Source organism: Crassostrea angulata, chromosome 7 (assembly GCF_025612915.1).
Source record: "Crassostrea angulata isolate pt1a10 chromosome 7, ASM2561291v2, whole genome shotgun sequence".
NCBI classification, from domain to species: Eukaryota; Metazoa; Mollusca; class Bivalvia; order Ostreida; family Ostreidae; genus Magallana; species Magallana angulata.
In genome coordinates, this window is record NC_069117.1 from 18,074,340 (window position 1) to 18,095,724 (window position 21,385).

General features: G+C 31.9%; 2 protein-coding genes across 12 annotated transcripts in view; one reads left to right on the plus strand and one right to left on the minus strand.

Moving 5' to 3' along the window:
* LOC128155598 (potassium channel subfamily T member 2-like) overlaps nucleotides 1–11,205 on the minus strand; it is a 62,285-nt gene extending 51,080 nt beyond the window's left edge. For 4 of the 10 annotated variants that reach the window (XM_052817395.1, XM_052817389.1, XM_052817392.1 and 1 more), the window contains exon 1: nucleotides 3,967–4,330. In XM_052817395.1, coding sequence (XP_052673355.1) covers nucleotides 3,967–4,154 — 188 coding nt within the window. In that variant the 5' untranslated portion in view covers nucleotides 4,155–4,330. Of the gene's footprint in view, nucleotides 1–3,966; nucleotides 4,334–7,643; nucleotides 8,267–8,613 lie in introns of those variants that run through there. The other 6 variants (XM_052817390.1, XM_052817387.1, XM_052817385.1 and 3 more) reach the window with 4 other exon arrangements.
* Nucleotides 54–21,237, plus strand: LOC128155602 (glycosaminoglycan xylosylkinase-like). 2 transcript variants are annotated; one of them, XM_052817401.1, is made up of 10 exons: nucleotides 133–180; nucleotides 394–496; nucleotides 3,092–3,462; nucleotides 12,630–12,753; nucleotides 13,225–13,311; nucleotides 13,699–13,808; nucleotides 17,614–17,788; nucleotides 19,074–19,262; nucleotides 19,550–19,609; nucleotides 20,163–21,237. In XM_052817401.1, the coding sequence occupies exons 3-10, from the start codon at nucleotides 3,147–3,149 to the stop codon at nucleotides 20,380–20,382; spliced, it is 1,281 nt and encodes a 426-aa protein (XP_052673361.1). In that variant the 5' UTR covers nucleotides 133–180; nucleotides 394–496; nucleotides 3,092–3,146; the 3' UTR covers nucleotides 20,383–21,237. The 2 variants fall into 2 exon arrangements, with proteins under 2 accessions (XP_052673362.1, XP_052673361.1); XM_052817402.1 differs by lacking the exon at nucleotides 394–496 and having other exon boundaries at nucleotides 54–180.
* The last annotated feature ends 148 nt before the right edge of the window (nucleotides 21,238–21,385 follow it).

Sequence of the window (21,385 nt, forward strand, 5' to 3'; positions counted from 1 at the left end):
AATACTTTATATAATGTTTTGTTAAAAATAAAAGGCTGATACTATTTTAAACTCTACAGATATTGATAGTCTTGATTTTATTATTATTTTCGTTTTGCCAATATATTCTTGAAAAATTAGAATGTTTATGGATGAAGCCTGAAAGTTTTGAGGAATATACTCGACGTCTAACGTTACACGGTATAATACAAGTTTAAATGAATGAAAAATATAGCTATTAATGTTTATGTTACGGAATTTAACCTATCTGATTTTTTTACTTAGGCTAAAGTAGTATTATGCTGATGTCGAGCATTCGAATTTCCTCGGTTGAAATCTTGTACTTCTTTACCTACTTGTACTTGATGTAGGTTAAGTTAGCCACTCAATCATATGAATATGTTACCCTTTCAGCGCAAGTTCTAAAAGTTTTGAGGCTATATATGTGACCAAACAACATCTTCTTAGATGAAACGACAAAGAAGAGCAGTTCTGGTTAACGTGATATAATTGATTGGTAATACAATGTAATTTGATCAGCACAATGTGACGTTGTCACACTTATCCATGCCTCATCCCACACAAGGTGGTGTAGTACAGTACATTATGTTACTCAAACGTTCAAATTAATTTTAAATTTTAATGCATGTTTTGCTCAAAAACTCACTTAAGAGCAGCAATGTTTTAACTATTTTTGCTCTGGGTTGCTTTTTTAAACTACACAGTACAAATATTGGTTGATAGTTCTTTGTAAATTTTTGTCTGTTTTATATAAAAAGGAAAATGCTTAAAAGTAGCTAAATACCTTCTTCATGTAGGTAAAAAACCAGTATTAAAAGTTATCAGGTTAATCAAGCTACATAAATAAATCTAGTGATGTTTAGTCTTAAACATATAGTTCAGGTTGACAGACAATAACTGAATAAACAAATGTTTGAATCATTCTATATTTCTAAAAAAATTGATAAAAATTACAGTGCTAGAATAATCATGATTAATTGCACTTGATTTCTAGAATATATCTCTGCGAGTTAGTGGATTGTGCGTATAATACACCTCAATGGTTTATGGCTTTTCGTATGGAAATATTTACACTCAGTTTGATTATCATACAATGCTAATGCGCAGTATTCGATTTGTCTGCACTGCCTTGTGTTTTATAGAACTGACAATATCCATAAATAAGCATTCAATGCACAAAAATCCTATAACTGAAATTTATGCTACTTCTGTTTGTTTATTGCAGTTATCACATTCTCGAAACTAAAAGTAGTCATTTTTAATTGGGTTTTCTGAAGGAAAAATCTGGTTATTGAAATGGTGAAAATGGTAGGTGGGCGGCTGCCAAAAGGGTACCCTTATTGTACGGATAACTTCTCCTACAGTTTTCAAGATAGGAAGTTGTTCTTTTGCAGATCAATTGTACATGTATATCAGAGGTGTGCATATTGCTTGGATTTTAATTTATGATCATTAATGTAAGCAGTATTAGCTGTTGAACTTACCGTAGTCAAATTTTGCCAAAATATTGAATATAGGGTACCCCTATTGTATGGGTAACTCCTCCTACAGTTTTCAAGATAGGAAGTTGTTGTTTTGCAGATCAATTGTACATATAATAGAGATGTGCATATTGGTAGGATTTTAATTTCAGATTGTAAATGAAAAAAAATACCAGCTGTTGAACTCAGTCATTTTTTAGCAAAATATTGCTTATACGGTACCCCTATTGTACAGATAACTCCTGCTACAGTTTTCAAGATAAGAAGTTGTTTGTTTTGCAGATTTTATATACCGGTATATATAGTATTCTACTACAGTTATTGCTGAGATCAAAGAGATGCCGTGGACATTATTCTCCAATATACCATGAACGTCATTAATAAATTATAAGATCTTAAACACATACCAAACTCGAGTCGATCATGAGTTTATAACTTAAAAACTTGCTCTTTATAAAAAAAACATTGATAACACGAGTTAGTGTCCTTTAGAGCGATGTGTATTCCCATTGTTTATTTCAAAGAGCTAATTGCGGCTGTTCCAAGACCATCTCTTTCACTGCTTGTTCGTCCAAATAAAAAAAAATTAATATGTTGATTATCGAATTCATTAATCTAAATTAATAAAAAAAAAACATTCATAAATAATTTAAGTATGTATTTCATAATTTAAGGCATTCTTGTGAACACATGCGCTACCCTTGATACAATTTTTTTTTGAAAAGTCCATAACATCCAATAGATATACATGTACCTCTGTTGTCTGTAATTGAAAACCCTTTTGAACAGCTAGATCAAAGATTACTGCGATGTTTAAGTTCACAATGGAAAAAAAAATTAGCATCAGAAATATTATTGTGTACACTATGTAAAGTTCATTCCAACATTTCCATGAGAATATTTTCCCTGCAAATTATCATATCATGATAATTGAGTCAAGATTATATAACCGCTTGATCATAAGTTTTGATTACACCTGAACTATGTTTTTGCCCTAAATGTTTAGGCCTAAAATGTGTGATGCAAATTATTCACCAGTATGAATTTTGTTCGGCAATATTATATAGGTACATGAACTTAGAAAAGTCTATATATCTATATACTAGCATGCATGTTTTCATAGACTTTCAATCATATAGAAAATTTTGCAAATTATGATAATTTGCAAGTTATAGAATCATCAATTACTATTATTCTGTTTGTTTGTGTATAGGCATTATATTAAGACAGGATATTAGTGATTCATTTCTTCCCCTAAAAATGTGTATGCTCTTATTTATAATTTTTTGAAGATGTGGTATTTTTAATAAAATGATTTAATTGACAGTTTCTCTTCATTTTACATGTGTTTTTCAACTTTATAATGTTTTTACTGAAGTAGATTCTGTAGTGACATCATCGTCTGGTCTATAACTTTTACAATAAGATAAACGTGGCACAGCTAGAGTTGTCTGTAATCTGAGGTCAGGTCATGCCCCTGATCTAAGGTCATTGACAAAGCTTAAGGTCATATTATGGCACTTACATGTATCTTAAAGAGGCCACACAAGGGGTGTTAGTATTTCTTGAAGAAATCCAGTTTAAACACTAGTTCTGCTTTTCTTTTGCAGCTATCAATAAAGGAAGGACAACTCTGAGAAAGAAACCTACAATGAGGTTATTATCATGAGAAGAAAATGGAGAGTGGTGGTTTGCCTAACTGTGATCTTTATTTTGTATGTTTCGTACAAAATATTGGAGCCAGACATCAAAAGGGAGATAATTCAGGCAGACTCAATTATCAAAGAAGTCCCAGTTGTAATGGAAGATAACTCCAGACTCAGTGAAGAGGAGGCTGACACAGATGTTGAAAAACTTGTGAAAGAGTTGCAGAAAAAATACTGGATCAATTTTCATTACCCTCTGAAGGATTCACCATGGCGAGTTGCAGAAAAAATGGTAACAGAGAGGGAAGTGCATCCGGAATATGCACCAGAAATAGGTAAATAGTTGATATATTTGTGTTGGATATGATCTTTGAAACCAGACTTTATTGTAGGTGGCTAAATATCAAGATCCTCATTAATGACTAATGATGACAAAGTAAGGTAAATATATTAGTCTTATTGAAGAAAAAAATATACCGGTATATATATTAATTTAATTAGGATATTGAACATGTAACAATTTTTGTAATGAGAATATCATGTATGATTTAGACCAGGAATAATAGGTGTTTTAATTAACAGTTGGATTTTATGCTTGTAAAATATATTCATATATATGCTCTAAATAGACATAAAAAGGACAGTGAGTTGTACATAAATCTTTATCCTGTAGTCACCTGCCCAGAACTAGACTGCTAGTAATCAGCAGGCTTTTTTTATGAATGCTGCAAGGCCATTTATTCATTTACTCTCACACAAGCCACATAAAGGGGCTCTTACTGTGTGCATTTGCTTAATTAACAACAACAACAAAATCTAATGAAAAAGCTGAGGCATACCTTTCTAGGTTGGTCTCCGAGCCATATGCATAATTCAGAATATCCCGATCTGGCCCAGATGAAAAGGCTGGAACCTTGTGATATCTAATGTTCTTCATGGCGCGTCTGTCGTGGGCTTGATATCGCCGATGATGTCTGGTACCATCACTCTTTTCTTCTATCACTAAAGAAGAGTTGGAGCCAAACATTATTGAAGTACTCCGGAATTAAACTCAAAGAAGATTTCCTTCCTTAAATGTTTACTACACTAAGTGTTGAGGGGGAAAGTTTATCAAGTTTGTTGTATATAGCCTTGACCATGCAAGGGTTTTAAATGCTTCCTTTTTGAGATTATACTGTGATGATTAATTTTTGCATGCTGTTTAAATTTAAAATAATTCTAATTAATCATAAATCTAGGCTCTTTTAATCTATATTTTTAAAATTTCTTGTTATATTACTTAATAAGAACTGTGTTTCTTGTCATTTGTTAACCAAGTCACAATGATTTTAATCCTTGGATTTAGTAAAGATTAATTTAAGTATGGGTACTAGTACAGTACAGTCTACCTTTATTAATCTTTCTTTTTTTAACCACAAACAAATTTGTTGGAAGTTTTGCTGAACATACAGCCAAGATAAATTCTAAACAAAGTACAAATACATAAACTTTGATGATTGTCTTAGGAGTAGAAACGTTTGCTACTCATCTTTTCTGCACAGCAACACATAGTTATAGTAGAGGAGTAATGGCATACACTTGTTCTAGCTGGACCATTTCAGTTATTGCCTAAGTGAGCATTCAGATATTTTGAACATGATTATCAGAGATTTGCTAAATGAGACCTCTGCAACAAATAAAGAAATGGTGATTATTTCTAGAAACATCAAAGTATATGTTCAGTAGTAAAATGATTGGGACTAATACTGTTTACCTGTTGATTTAATTGTCAAGGATTGGGAAATGTCATATCATAATGGTATTAGAACCATTTTAACAAGAGCTTGAACTTTGGGTAGATGCGTCAAACAGCAATGTGATTTAAAATCAACAAGATTCGTGTAGCTTTTGAGTCTCTGCATATTTTGCTTGAAACTGCATCATTTTTAATTTGTTTTGACACAAGAAATAGATAGCTACATCCAACCAAAAGTCCAAGGTCTTGTTAAAATGGTTCTATTTAAACTATAAAGCACTTTCTTTGGTGGGATATGAGGGTGGCAACATTGCAGAAAAATAAATGATGCATTAGTTATATTTACATCTTTTTTTTAAAAAATTAATAGATTTATTGTAAAAAGTACTTGTAAGTAAAATTTACTAAATTACTGTTAATGTCCAACATTACATTAGCTAAAAGAAACAGCCAAATTGTCTCCTATGGGAATTTGAGCTTGACATCATCATGATTATTTCGTGCAGTTCATGATTTTTTCTTAGGTCGCTGTAGGTTTTGACCAATCAATAAACAGGGCATGTAGATACTAGTCTTGTTGTTTCTATTGAGCGATGAATTAACTACCATACATGTATAAGTTTCCATAAGAAATTGAAACATATTCAGTGTATGTAAATATAATAGAATACAAATACATGTACGTAAAATAAAATTCTATTTTGCTTTGATATTAATACCAATCCTCCAGATTCTACAGAATAGGATTTGTGATGAAGCATTAGAAACACAGTACTGTAATACATTAATGTGTGTGGAGTATAAAACACTATAGTAATCAGCCTATAGGGACTCACGGTAATTTGATTGGGGTAGAATTACACATCATCACAAAATGGCTGACCTTTTGCAAAAGTCAACTTGTTTTGGATTATTAAAATAACAGTGTTTTTAATGTTTACAATAATGCAACTGTCAAGGGATAAGCGCATCGGGTAATCGTTGTGTTTCATTTAAAAGTTAACTCAGAAGTAAACATTCTCGCTATTCTATAAGTTTAAATGAGGAAGCATATTTCGAATGTAAATACCAGGTATATATAATTAATGTGTTAACAACACTTCATTTTTCATATTAATAATAGGATTCATTGGTTTGATCAAGTGATTATTGGGCATTAGAGGAAGTTTTTTTGTACAATTGTTTGAAAAGTATTAGATATTTAAATTACTATGGTCTTCTTTCAAGGAAATTTCAATAGCGTAAAGATTTGGAGATAAAAGCATATATATATTTTAAATATTTCCATTTTTAAAAATATATCCCCATGAGAGTGATGAGACATAGCAAGAGGATTTTCAAAAACCAAGGAGTTCTAATCTTCTCCCTTGACAGAGTGTTAATGGTCAACAATTTTGATTGAATGCAGGCTCACATCTAACAGATTATTTTCCAGGCAACGCATATTGATGTAGATGGCATTACCATCAGCCCAGACTTTTTCTTGCTTATTAATCTGTCAAGATCAAGGACAAATCAGAAACCTTGAATTGGGATCATGAGTTGCATGTATTTAACTGTTTTTAGATTTAAGGTGGTATGGGGCATCCGTCAATATTAAGATGGATTAAAGTACATGATAATTGAACTTTCACCTGTTTAGAACTTTTAACCAAAAAATATGTTTTATGAATTTTTGGAAAGGTAAAATTTTCAAAATCCCCAGCGGTTTACGAACTCATGACTTAAAGATTTGTAGTGAACCTCTAACCCACTGTGTTATGATGTCAGGTGACAATTTCTGGAAAGAAACTATGAATTTACTTTTGATTTTATTGTTTATTTTGATAATTAGTACATCACAACATGGAGGTGTCCCATACCACTTTAAAGGGGCATGGTCATGATTTTGGTCAAAAATTATTTTTTCGATTTTAATGTTTACAATGCTTCAGTGAGGCATTTTTAATAGGCGACCAAAATTTTAGTGTCATTAGTTGAGTTTTAAGGGATCGAGATACAGAGTTTATAATTCTTTGCTATGTAAACAATTTAAAGCTTTTGTTTATATTTTGAATGTTGAAGTGACAATTCCAGTTTTAGACCTCAACTGAATGTGTTAACCAAAAGGAACTGTTTATTTATGCTTAAAATGAATAAGAAGATAGACATTGTAAATGATAAAAATAGAAAAATAAAATTTGACCAAAATCGTGACCATGCCCCTTTAAGGTGGTATGGGACACTTCCATGTTGTGACGTATTGTTTATCAAAATAAACAATAAAATGAAGTGTAATTATGTAAGTAGTTTCTTTCCAAGTATTGTCACCTAACAGCGTAGCGTAGTGGGTTAGAGGGTTTACTACAAATCTGTAGGTCATGAGTTCAAATCCTGCTGGGGTTTTACAATTTTTAAGCTATTTTTGGGTAAATATTGTAAAATTTGAACATTCTAAACCTTTGAAAGTATTTCAATTATTATGTACTTTAACCCATCAACAGATGTCTCAAACCACCTTCAAGAGGAGTTCAATGAGCAACAGCTTGAGTTTTGATCTACTCACCCTGTACTCATTGTGAGCTAATTAACAATGGATGTATTAACCTAAAGCTTCACATTGCTCTTGTTTTTCACTTTTTATACATTTTTAAGCTTTCAGTTCTTAAGAAAATGTCTTTTTTGCCTGCCTAATTTTTAGAACAATCAATTGGTAGAAAAAAATCCCTTGTAATCTACAGTAGATGAAGATGGAGGATTTAACATTCCTTTACTGTACTAGGGCTCAATAGAAACACTTACCCCACTATTGACCAGCGCAGCTAGGGATCACAGTATTAGAAGAGGTCATTATGATAAAAGCAGTGATTATCATTTGGAAATTGAACTCCGCACATTTCACTGTCAATGGCTATTTCCTATTTTGTCAATAATCTGGTCAAAAAACTTGCCAAACTGATCTATGTTGTGCGTGGTGGGGCAACAGCATGTGGATTCTCTAAATTACCGATGGAGTTGGAGCTTGAAAATCAATGACTTTACCTCTCTCTCTGTCATCATCCACGTTTCTGGCTTACACACATATATAAAAAAATGGAACATACTACTGAAGACATGTTTTTACTTTTAACAGTGCCAAGTATACAATTTGTTCATTTGTCTCAACACTCATACTTTTAGTTTACGTCAGAATAATTGCCAATACATCTGAAGCTGATTACCTGGTACATTAATAAATTGTTTAGATGAAAGTTACACTGTTTTGGATATGGTAATTTATTGTTAAGTGAAATTTGAGGACATTTTAGGTCATGCAGTGTAGATCTAATAGTATTACGGGTTATGCATTTTCATAGTGTCAGGATCACAGTAGTGTCATTGATTATTTGGCTAGAGATATCAAGTAGGTGTTTATATTATTCATGATCTGACATAAATGTTGCCCTGAGCAAAAAATAAAATTCCCAATCCCTGAGATAGAGAGAGAGAGAGAGAGAGAGAGAGAGAGAGAGAGAGAGAGAGAGAGAGAGAGAGAGAGGCATAAATTGCTGAATCATGAAAGATTTGTTTAATAGTGTTTTGACTGAATTATTTTAGTTTTCAGCAAGTGAAAAATCGCAACTTGTTTTTGGCTACTGCTGAAGTTAACATTTACATATATGCAATGTGCTATTAAAATGGTTCAACTCGATCTGCATATCTATACTAGTTGCATGAGACAATTTGACAGCTGGACTAAACAAGAGGATCTAAAAGTCTACCATCATCTTACCTTTTTCTTTCATCTAGAAGTTCCAATAATCAACACTGAATGAATTTCTAGTTAACACTCTGTACAGTGCATATTGAACCTTCAAAGTGTGATTTTGCAAATAGACCGATACCAATAGAGTCTCATAATATTATGAAGAATAATTCATGAAGTCTCTCCAGTTGCATACTTCTGCTTTAGTAAAGTATTAACTCCTACCTGTAATTAGGCATGTTCATGGTAAGTGTTCCCATACTCTTTCATGATTGATCAAAATAGAATTGTGGTAGCGATCAATTCTGTTTATGTAAGATGTTTAAATAGATCATATTTGTTTGTGGTGTTATAAATGCCCTCTTACATACATGTATTTATTGGAGAACCATTTTTGAGGTTCCTGTGTATTGATTTATAGTGTCCTCACACAAAAGAGAACTCATGAAGGTCACTGAACAATGATGTAGTTTTCAATACTAATCATTGGGAACTGAATCATTGACATGGTTATTTTAAAGCCCCATTCAGAGTTGTTGCACAAGCAGAAGGGACAAAATATTCATGCGACCAAAAAAGTAGATATGGCTCAAAAACTGTTGCCAAAATAATACCATATGAAAAAGTACTTGTACAAAACTCGCACGATTCAGAGCGATTGTTGTGCGATGTAAACACATTGAATCTTGCAATATATCTTGCAGCTATATTCAACTGTTGTACAATAAAAGCGGGTGTTGTAAGATAAAGCGATATAATCGCATGGAAGACCAGTTGATCGGACTACTGCATGAACGTGCGCCAATGCGATAGAACTAGTGGTGCTCGTCCGATCATGCGTTCCATTGTACGAATGCTCGAAGGAGTCAGAGGGGTATACATACTGCCCATTTCCGATGTTCTTCAGTAAAAATAGTTGAAACCAAGAGAAGATACTGCCCAAGAAGATGACAAAAGCAACAGCCAAAATCAAGGTCAATTGTGGCCTGAAACAGATATGCTGATACTGTAGAAAAGAACTATGTTTACTTTTGCTCATTTCATTCTTTTTGTCAGTTAGCAGATTAAGACTTGGCAAAATCCATTGTCTCATATTGTCTCTCTTTTACCATAACATTGTTGGAGCGAATTCAAGATGAGGGAAAACCGTAAGTAGAAGCGAAAATATCATGGGGCGAAAATAACCCTTTATCCAGTACATGTATATACTAGTTATCTTACAATCTTTGAAAATTGTGCATCGCTCTTGTGAGTACAGGTGCACAAAACGTTGTAAAAAGTTTGTACTAATGTTTGTGCATTGCAATAATTTGAATACAGTTTGAATAGTATGCATGTCCATTATTTTAAGGAGACTTGATCTCGAATGCGGAAGCTCACGCAAAGAATGCTATAGCTCATGTGAAGCCAAAATATTCCAATTGCAAAGTGTTGAAAAGTGCCTGTGCGCCAATTGTGATAGGAGCTCAAAACTCGCGAAATCCTTTGGCCAAGTAGATTTACTTAATTAATGAATCATGCAGTTTTTAGTCCTGTCAGTTTCTATTGAGCTATGAATAACAATCTATTTTTGTAAGAAACAGAGGGAATCATACTTCATTGATGTAAATATTTTGCTATATTTTATATATAATGGCTACATTTTATATCTAATTAACTATTTCATAAAACATTCATAAAAACTAGTGTAGCGCATTGGCTCAACACATCTTTACTTCTACTTAACTATAGCTATCATTTTTGCATACTGAAGCATTAAATACCATGAATATACCTTCTTTGAAACCTAATATAATTTATTGTAAATTGAAGAAGTCATGTGAAAATAAAGAGCTGCTTTTCAAATCTATAAAAAATTGTGTTGTAAAATATGTAAATTTTTCACCTCTATTGGACTTTTTCATTTCACTATATAAAAAACAAGTATGTTAACAATAGAACTTTGCAGGGGAACACTTAATTGATATTAATTAATAAAACACTTTCAGTTTTAAATGTGATATTGCAAGTACTGATTAAATCTGGAAAGAACATTTCAAATACTGTAGAAATGTTAATTTGCTTCTATTTTGTTAATTTGTAATAAACATAAACATCACCATGCATATCAGCCATAATTCTATCAATAAATTTTCAATGTTGAATCCATGCTTTGAGTATTGCCAGCTGTCTTGTTTTACAGGTGGCTTTTTTTTTTTAAGATTAAGAGTATATATGTGGTAATTTATTTAAAGGTTAAATAGTTTGTAATTGTATACTAGATTATTTAAAATATGCTGTCATCCTAAATTGAGGCAACTTTGTACATTGATCAAGTGATTTTGAACTATTGGAGAGCTTAAATTGGCTTTGATTTTTTACATGCCACTTTCTGTGGATAAGGATATGAAAGAGGGAAAAAGTCAATAAATCTTTTCAGCTACAACCTTATTAAGGCTGGCAGTCTAGTGATACAAGAGCCTCATAGCCACATGTTTAGTATGAATGTTATTGTTTGGGGAATACATGTTTGTTGCAGTTAACAAACTTTAATTACAGAAGCTGTTATGTTACCAAAAACTACAACAAAACAACAAAATCATACTCCTTAGACAGAGAAACTGACCTGTATATATTGAATTTTGAAAAAAAACAAAGAAATTGTACATGTATTATGTAATATGACTACATATGATTTTTAAATGTTATTGTAACAACTACCTTAAACTATATAATATAATTAGCATGTCAATTAAGATTTAATTACAATTACCGGTATTTTGCAATTTTAAGAAAGTCAAAATATTCAAAATAATGATGAAAATACCTCCATGAAAGGTGTACAAATATGTTATAGAATTATGACATGTCTAAGTAAGTATCAATGCACAAAAATTTAGATTAAAACATAAAGCGGATCAACATTAGTTCAATTCAAATTGGATGAACCAGCTAGTTGACCAGATCAGATTTCAGGTTACATGTGTATTAAGGAAGAGCAATTCAAAGTCTGTCCAGTGTGTTAAGGTTTTGATTCTTGATGTCGCAGAACATATACACTGTACAAGTATGTGATGTAAAATATATACTCCAGAAGTGAATATGCATGTTAACATGGTAAAGGAAATTCTATTTGTTGATGACACTTTAAGACTTCCTTATGTGTCTGAGGATTCTTTGCCAGAGTCAGCCTTCAGATTAAATGTTTCATGCAAGAAAGTAAAGCAATATATATTGCCTGAAGAAAAATGACTTTTCATTAGGACTTGAAAAGAGAATGGGTCAATAGCTTTCTTTTGCCCAAATCACTCTCTCTGCTCTCCAAAACAACTGTCAATCAAGTACTGATTTATAAGTTTCTGAGCTTATTATTTCACTAGATACAATGTTTTGTTTTACATTACAAGTAATGTTGCATGGTTTTTCTCTTTTACACAAAATCAATTTGATATTAAAAATCTAGATTGATTTGAAACAGCAAAAATATATTCTTGTTGGATAACCACCAGCACATGCATATTCATTTTGGGAATCATTGATTGATGCTGTCTTTAAATTGATTAGAGTGTTGCAAGCATCAAAACACAGGATGCATGCTCCATATAAAATATTGATAAAAGAAGATCACAAATTAAATATTTTATTCCTATTCTTAGTCAGGTTTAACACTTATGGCAGATATTTATTGATGCATAGAAGATTTATTTGTTAGACTGGGAGTCTGATGCAACTTTTTATTATTTAAAGAGTATGGTAGATAATTGCTTTAGAAAACTTTCAGAGTATTTCAAAAATCAATTTTGCTGCAATGGTAATATTCAATGAATACTGTAGATAGTGTCTATTAAAGATATCATTTCAATGTCTCAGCGTGTAATGTCTTTATGGAGAGGGATATGGGGGATATAGGAAAAGGAGGAGAGACATCTTCAGATTTAAATATATATATATGTAGAGGCTGTCTACAGTCTGTCAACCATCAACTTTTTATACAGTTACAGAGAGAGAGAGAGAGAGAATTGGTTTAATACTGATCTACATAGTATTTTTTGTGTTTGTTTTAGGTTCAATACTGAAGGCAATGGCTACAAGGAAAATTTTATCAGCTGACACGGGCTATAAAGGGACACAACTCAAGCTTACACTGATACTTGAAGGAGGCCAAATTGTAGCATTTAAACCTAGATGGTAACAGCCATGCATGCACAGTTAAGAAAATGAATAAAACTGTTTATTTTTTGCAACAGTATAAAGGAGAGGGACTCCCAATTTCAGGGGTTTTTTTTAACCGCCTGTGGTCCATCCATCTGTCCCTTTCCCATTATTCTGTCTGTAAATATTTTAAATATCCCTTTTTATTTTTAGGACCACTTCATTTCTGATCAGTTAAACTTGGCACAAACTATTCTTAAGGGAATAGGGATTCATATAGTAAATTATTTTAAAGAAAAGAAAATTAAAACACTGTGAAAATTGAGTTTTGATGTTTTAAAAATGCTTTTACTGCTATAAACTCTAAGAGCAGGATGCTTTATAAGAAATACAAAAGTAAACAATATACATGTAATGCACTTTGGAAAAAAAAATTTAAAAGAAAACACCTGATATTAATTAGGGCAAAAATTATACTAGTAGTAATTACCTGTACATTTCATGCAGGTACAGAAGAGAGGAGATTTTCACTGAGACTCCATACTCTGGTGCTGACCGTCACAATGGAGAGATTTCTGCATTCCACCTCAACAGGTAGTCACTCAATACTGTATACATGTAGTATAGGGAAATTATCATGCACAGTGATACAGAGAAGTACCATGCTACAAGTTATTATTTGACAGTTCTTGTGGTACCATTACCTAATAGTTTGAGACTACCAGCGGTACTACATGACTTCATGCCATTAATCAGTTTATGTTAAGGAACATCCTTTTTTATCACGTAAAAAGCAGTAGTGGATTCATACAGAGGATGCTATACCAGTTTTATATTTCATTCCCCAACAGTTAGGGTACAGATATATTTTGCATAAAACTCAATTTGTTTACATGTATGAAAGGATGAACATTTTTTAACTGCTCCACAAGTGAGACATTTATAGTTAAACAAGTTTTCATGGCAATTTTTTCACTACAGGATAATGGAATTTAGACGTACTCCTTTAGCTGTGGGAAGAAAAATCAATTTAAACACAGAAATCATTCCAAATGGATCGGAGCAGCTTCTGAAGACATTTTTTGTCAATGGTAAATTTGGACCACTCTCAGAGTTGCATGCTCATATTGATAAATAATTTGATTCTTCCTCCCTCGTTTATTATGTTTTGGTAGAGATTTACATTAGCATGATTTTCTTTTTATCGCACCGATTGAGTCATTACTGCAGAAAAAGTGCAGATTATGATCTATCCAATGCTTTATGCGTATGAAATATGGAAATTGGTCTTACTCAGTCAAGTCCGGCATGCAGGGGTTTGGGTTGGTTGCAGTAATGTAGTTGCTTTATTATCCTCTAAACAATGACTTTAAAATAAATGGATAAATGAGATCAAGAGTGGCAGCACCCCTCAATAACATTTAACCTCTGAATTGTTATTTGATTTCAAGGTGAAATTAAAAGTAATTATCAGTTTAAAATCTGAATAACCCTTAAGCAATAAGACTTCAAACTTATAACATAAAATATAGTTTTGACAAACTAAAATGTGCTGTCCCTAAAATTTTGACCATGACCCTTTTTTATCTCAAGAACAAAATATTCTTAATGTGTATTATTAGATATCATGCATAATTTATGACCAAAATTGAAGCTAAAAAATATCTTGCTTGAAGCCAAAACATATTTTCTATATTCTCTGAAGAAATACAACATATTTTAATTCATATTAAATAATTAAGAGCCAATATTGGTCTCTTATTCGTGAAACCTTATCCGAAAATAAATACTTCATAGATTCATCAAAATTTATATCAGTGTGTTGAAATACCCTTAGAGTCACTGCACCTCAAAAAATATTGACATTAACTCAGTTTTGAATTCACGGTAAAATAAGTTAAGATGACAATTTGTTACGCATTTATCGTTACACATTAACTTTCAGAACACCGTACAGTAGAACCAGTTATTAAGGGATTTGAATAGACTAATTTTACATCCATAATTTGTTATATCCGTATAACGAATATGTATTGGTATAGCGAATTTGCTATACATGGTTTACTGCACAAGACTACAGTTTATTCTAACAGAGCATAGAATTAAATATATTCTTTTGATGCCTAAAAATTTTATTGTAAATGAAACAAAAAATGTGAAAAAATAAATTCATTCAAACTTTTATGTTATTTGGCAGTGCTCACTTCTAAACCTTTAGAGCAATTTGTTTTAAATTTCGTTATTGTCTTATTGATCATCTCTGTGGGATTTAAAATTGGTTCTCTTTAATATCCATCAATTTGTTTAATCCAAAGAACTATATATGATATGAGTGAAATTTGGCCCCAATAATTCACCATGTTTCAAAGTGTTTCGGGTACAATGAAACGTAGAGTTGATATAAAATATATTTTTCACCTATTTATTTGATTTATTTGCACTCACTGGGAGTATATGATGGCAGAAGTGACCCTATTTCTATAATTCAATCAAAATTAGACATAATTGACATTTTTCTGATCTTTTAAAGAATGGGAAATATAAAGCACATGCTTGAACAAGAAAAAAAATTTGTTACTTAATAGTCTTCGGTAGATATATCTCTGATTAAAATATTTTGTTTGTTTAAGCATTCCCTCTTTGTTTTCTAAAAGAAAAACTGCTTGAAAACAGGCTGTTTTATGCCTAAAATGCAAAAATGGCTGGAAAAGGTTGTTTTTAGGCCAAAAAAAATTAATCATTAGTTTCTCGGGCCAAAATTTTGAAATTTTGACGAGGCAGGCAGGTTTTTTTTTTTTTTTTTTTTTTTTTTTTTTTTGAGACAAAATTTATAATGACGGCAACCCATACTTTATGATTTATTTGTGTATTCATCAGCAGATATTCATCAAGCTCATACATTGGCAAAGTTTAAACATTTGTTTTAATCTGTTCTTTTTAGTTTAAACTGTTTCTGTTTCCTTTTCAAAGGTTGAGTTTTTGCAGATGAACAAAAATGACAAATGGTTTGTGCCCCTGCTTCATTTTGCCACCCATTTTTCCCCTTCACAGTAATAACAGAAGTCTAAACTGAAATAAGGGACTTCTTATGGCATTTTACAGTTGAATTTGCCATATAAAAATTTATCAAATAAAGCATTCATTTGGGGTGTTTTCTTATCAATCTTCAGTGCCTTGAGGACAGAAATCAAGGAAAATTAAATTAGTCATCATAAAATTTTCAAACAATACAATTGTCCTTTATTCCTGCTTCTATGCAGTATCACAGAGGCTTCAATTTCTGAAGGGAGACTTCTGGGGGGAGACTATACCTATGCTTCCAACAAAAAAAAAAAAGAAAAAAATACTTATTTTTTTCCCCCAAATCATGAAATTCCTAATCCGGGGGGGGGGGGGGGGGGGGGGGGGGGGGGGGGGGTAAGTATGCTTCTGAATCCAACTTCTCAATCTTTCAAGGTAAATTTAAGAACTTTGCAAAAAAAAGTGGGGCGGGGGGGGGGGGGGGGGGGGGGGGGGCTAGATTCAACCTTAATTTGAATTTGATTAGAAGCAAGTCAATTAAAAATAAAACAACTCCTAAAAAATTTAAAATCTTATCTAATTTTTACAATTTAATTTATTATGTGTATTCATATATTTTGTAGCTTAAATGTTTCGTATTTGTGTTGGCTAAATGACAAATAAAATCAGTCTATGTGTTTAAGTGTATTTTGGAGGTATTAGTCCAACCCTTTGACCCAATTACTACCGTCATATACTAGTAGTCAGAATAGATAACTGTAGACAAACGGTTTTATGACTATTTTAGCACTAACTAGGCAGAGTTATTAATTAATTACAAGTTACCAACTAATTGTAATACCAACACCTAAAGTTAAACACATCGGTTGTAATTTCCAGTGCACAGTATGTGGTTGCATCAACCGTGTTTATAACCTCTAAAGATAAGACAGTCGCTAGTTATTAATCACAACAGGGGTTAACTTAGGCTATGAAAATGTATTTTAAATTAGATTATTATCATTTTATTGCATTTGGGGTTAACTTTCACGATCGTGAACTCAGAATACAGTGCAACTTCAACCTCTCTTTCTGAGGAAATTCTGGCGAAGTTACCGACCACAAAGCGAGTAATTATATTTACATAAACTTGTATTTAGCCCAGGTACCCCCCTAGGTTGGTCACTGGGTAGATGTTTCAGATAAAATAACGTTTTTCACTGACAGAGACAAGCATTTGTTCTGAGTGTTTGTTTACATTGAATCCATAATAGAGAAAACCAACAATGATAAGATATGAAAAATCCGGAAAAATAACGATAAAAAAGTTGATGCGGCGATGATTTTACTGATGCGGCGGTGCCTGAGAAACAAATCATTAATTTTTTTTGGCCTTACGGTGTCATATTTTTAAATTGTGGGCACTTGAATCAAAATGAACATTATGTAAAAACATCACATATATATCTGTACAAAGAAGACAAGGAATTACAGTTAAATGATGATGTTCATTTTTGGGGGCCATTTAGGCCAATATCATATATAGTCCTTTGTTATAACCATAAAATTGTGCAATCCTTAGGATTTGATGTAGATTTTGCCGGGGATTCTATGAAACTTTGCTTTATCGAAGAATTTGCTATATCAGTGTTTATATTATACTAAACAGGTTTTACTGTATTAAATTAGAACAGTATACAATTATGACAATGACACAGGGTAACTGGTACATCGTACTTTTTCACTCATCAATTTTGTCGCATATTATGGCAAACAGAAGAAAAGAACACTTTTTTAATACAATACTGAAAGTTTTCATTGTAAATTTCTCTTGTAATCTAATACCAGTATATCATTGTATGAGTAGTAAAAAAGGCATTTTGTATTTTGTTGTAGGTTCAAACACCTGTTTTTACGGTAAATGTTACTACTGCAAGGGAGAGGAGACGGGTGTGTGTGGTGAGGAGGATATACTGGAGGGGACTGTTATACTGTGGCTTCCCAGGGCTTACCCCTTAAAGACTCACAGACATCCATGGAGCAGAACCTATGTCACAGGAAAACTAGCACAGTAGGTTCTCAAGTGTATAAGGCCACATCAAATTAGTTTTTAGATTCTCATCCTTGCCTGCCCTCTGAAAGTGACTTGCTCCAATACATTTCATTTTTATTTTGAAAAAAAAATTGTGTGGAAAAAAATTAAAAAAAAAAAAAACGGGTTTGGTATACAAAAAAGTCAATATATTTTATTGACTGCTTGACATGTTGATTATCATTTGATTCCAGTTATGTTTGTTATTATTAGGACACAAATTTCTTCATGCAGTAAAAAAAAATACACCAATCTGCCCCACATTTTTGCAAATCAGGATGAAATTGAATCTTAATATTAATTTTATGTGGTCTATATAGATTATTACATGGAAATTTATGTTATGATTTTTATATCATATACTTATAAGAAATTCCATCTCTCAGTTGTATTTTTACTTGGCATCTATCCTATTTACATGCTAATGGGTAATTAAGACCCATGTCTTTGGATTTTCTATAGTGATCATTCTGTCCACCCATTAATAATATCATTTGTCCACAATATTTTCAGCATGAAAATTGCAGCTCATATTGCTTTAATACATTTCTTCACAATTCACTATTATCTTTATGTCCTTTATTAAAGAGAAATTCATTGATAACCTCAACGATGATATCTTGTTTTTATTGGATATTTGAAGCCTGAGAAAGTTTCCTATCAATTATTATTCCCTTTTTACAGGGTAAATGAGCAGGAAACGAACATTTGAAATTAGAAATTATACATGTATATTAAAGAATTAAAAAAGAAATTCTCCAATAATAAGCTGATGTATAAAGACCATGGCTGAAAATATCTGAATGTTAGATTAAATCCTCCTCACAATTGATGTAGAGTTCATTGCAACATGTATAGAGAGAATGCCTGCAGATATTGTTAATGGGGTGTTGAAAAAGAGCAGTGGACAATGCACTGGTTTATTACAGCTGAGTTCAGAGTCCGATCCCCCGTGGTCGTCAGTAGTTGTATGTAAAATGGTGTGGTAGATTCCCACCTGAACATGTGGGTTTTCTCTGCATGGGTGCTCCAGCTTCCTCCCACACCAATGACCCCCTCAAGCTATCTTGCCAACGAGAGATATTAAAATAAGCTGCTGAACTAGTTTATTACCGATAATCATTGTACAATAGATGAAGTTTAGTTAATACTGTTAAAATGCTAATCTGAATTAAGCACAGAAATACCCAGCATTTTGCTTTTTTCCAGCTCTTCTATTGAATTTCAGACATGTTTTTCACCAACACAGTTTTCTTTGTTTCAGATGGGAAAAAGATCCAAATTACTGCACTGCTGTTCAAGCCAGCCATATTTACTCTCAAGGACCGAGGCTTCTTGATCTTATAGACACTGCTATTTTTGATTTTCTCATTGGAAATGCAGACAGACACAGATATGAAACCCTTGGAAATCAGATGGAATCTGTCTTTCTGATGCTAGACAATGGAAAGAGGTAGTCTTTCAATACAAGCTCAAGCATTTTCTTTTTTCTTTCTTTTTTTTTGGTAATGTGTGTTCCAAGAAAATATATTAATTATACAATGTCTCATTGATAGTTGAAAAATTTAGGATTTTGATGTCAAATAAATGCTCTGATATTATTTCATTAAGAAATGCTTAAAAAAAAGTATAAGTTTTCTACGATGAAGTAATTTTTATCTTTTATATTAACCACAAAAGACATATTTCAAGAAAAAGATACCTGGTTAATCATTGCTTAGTTTTACTGGTATTTTTCAGCTTTGGTAACCCTTTCCATGATGAAATATCAATCTTGGCACCTTTATACCAATGCTGTATGTAAGTAGTATACATACCAGTATTCATCATTATAAACAACATATCTGCACCAATGGCTTATTAGTGTGATGTATGTTCACTCACAAAATTGCAAAAACAATTTGAATTTGAACATAATCTTGTAAAGAATGTTTTCAAAGGCTTTTACCCATGCAGAATTTAATTTCAAGAATTTATAGAGTCACACTGGAGCAGTACTGTATATATAATGATGATTTTTCCCTCGTGTTTTTTTCTCCCTTCTACAAATGTAAATGATTTTGCCCTGTCTAAAATTTGCACCAGGCACATTGAAATTAATAGAGATAACTCTGTCTTGTAACATTTCACCAAGTCTTAAATTTGCCCACTGAAAACTAGGGTAAAAAGGACGAAAATAAAACAAGGGCAAATATTTCCCATCATACAGTATCTTAAATTTGCTGGTCTCAGACTAACCAGCCATCGATTATTTCAAGCCTTCCACACTTTTAATTAAGTTTTAATTACTGGTAATCACAAAATCTATGTAAATTGATTGTTTTAGTATTAAATTCTCATAAATCTTTCTTAGAGTTAGAGATGAGACATACAAAAGACTGCTTACCCTTAAGAATGGAGTACTGAGTAAAGTGCTAAGACAGGTGCTGAAACAGGACCCAATATCCCCGATACTGGCCGAGCAACATTACCCAGCCCTTGATAGGCGTGTGACAATTGTACTAGAGAAAATTCAGACTTGTATTGATAAAGTACCAGGAAAAACAGTCTTGGTAAGAAAAAAAGGGTCTTAACAAAGATTTTCTATAGATCTTTTTAATGAATTACAAGGTGGCAGAATTAGGATAATATACAATTATACTTGTTTAGCATACTAGATATTGTTTAGTTCAGGTTAGCTAGTTGTTTGAAATCATTTGTTTGCTAAAATGTGCATTATTTATTCTGTTTAATCCAACATTATTAAGTAAGTATGTATATGTTTTACATTTAATTTTTCGTTTTATCTTTGAATGTTCATTTTCTAGTCAGGCTTGCCGGTACATCTATCATTTGATTTTTCCCAAATGATTTTTTATACCATATTACTGTGTATGACAGAGCATCTATTTTTCATTAAGAAGTTTAGAATGATAACACATGTGCATGTTACTTAATTAAGATTCAATGTCTTTCACTAAAACAATTTTATTATGGAGTAAAATGAGAGATAGACTTAAGAGTGGTAGACCCATAGTAACTGTTGTATATTTATGCAAATTAAGACTCAAAACATTGTTCTTTTAAACTTTGTTATTATAATCATTTATATGCTGCAAGGTGTAAATGAATCCTTCCAAAGTCAGTGTATGAAAGGGGATGTGAAATTAAACTGATAATGTTTTAGTGTCTTCAGAGAGAATCACTTAGGGCATTAATTGTTTTATCAACATCATATTTGTGTTGTAGTTTGTACCGGGGTATATGATTCATAAGGGTTGGTTCTTTACAGTTTTTTCTATTTAAGGTTTATTTTTATCCATGAAAAAATTGTTGGCAATAATTTTAATATTGTACAAAAAAATTGTTTTTCTCTTTGTTATTTTTAATCTTAGAATAAATTAATTGCAAACAAAATTCTTATTTCTTAATTAACACAAACTTATTATTTCATTTTGTTGAAATACGGACATAGCAAAGTTTTTTGCACCCTCTACTTCATAAAAAAATCTTCAACAATGTAAATCTTTTGTAATACCTGGCCGGTAATATAAAAGTGACAAAAGTCTTACATTACAAAAATTTTATATACATGTA

Excerpts from the sequence above, each read along its gene's own strand:
- LOC128155602 (XM_052817402.1), top strand. The coding sequence starts at position 3,147 with ATGAGAAGAAAATGGAGAGTGGTGGTTTGCCTAACTGTGATCTTTATT. Across the intron at positions 13,312-13,698 it reads TCTGCATTCCACCTCAACAG|GATAATGGAATTTAGACGTA; the intron begins GTAGTCACTCAA and ends TTTTCACTACAG. Across the intron at positions 13,809-17,613 it reads GAAGACATTTTTTGTCAATG|GTTCAAACACCTGTTTTTAC; the intron begins GTAAATTTGGAC and ends ATTTTGTTGTAG.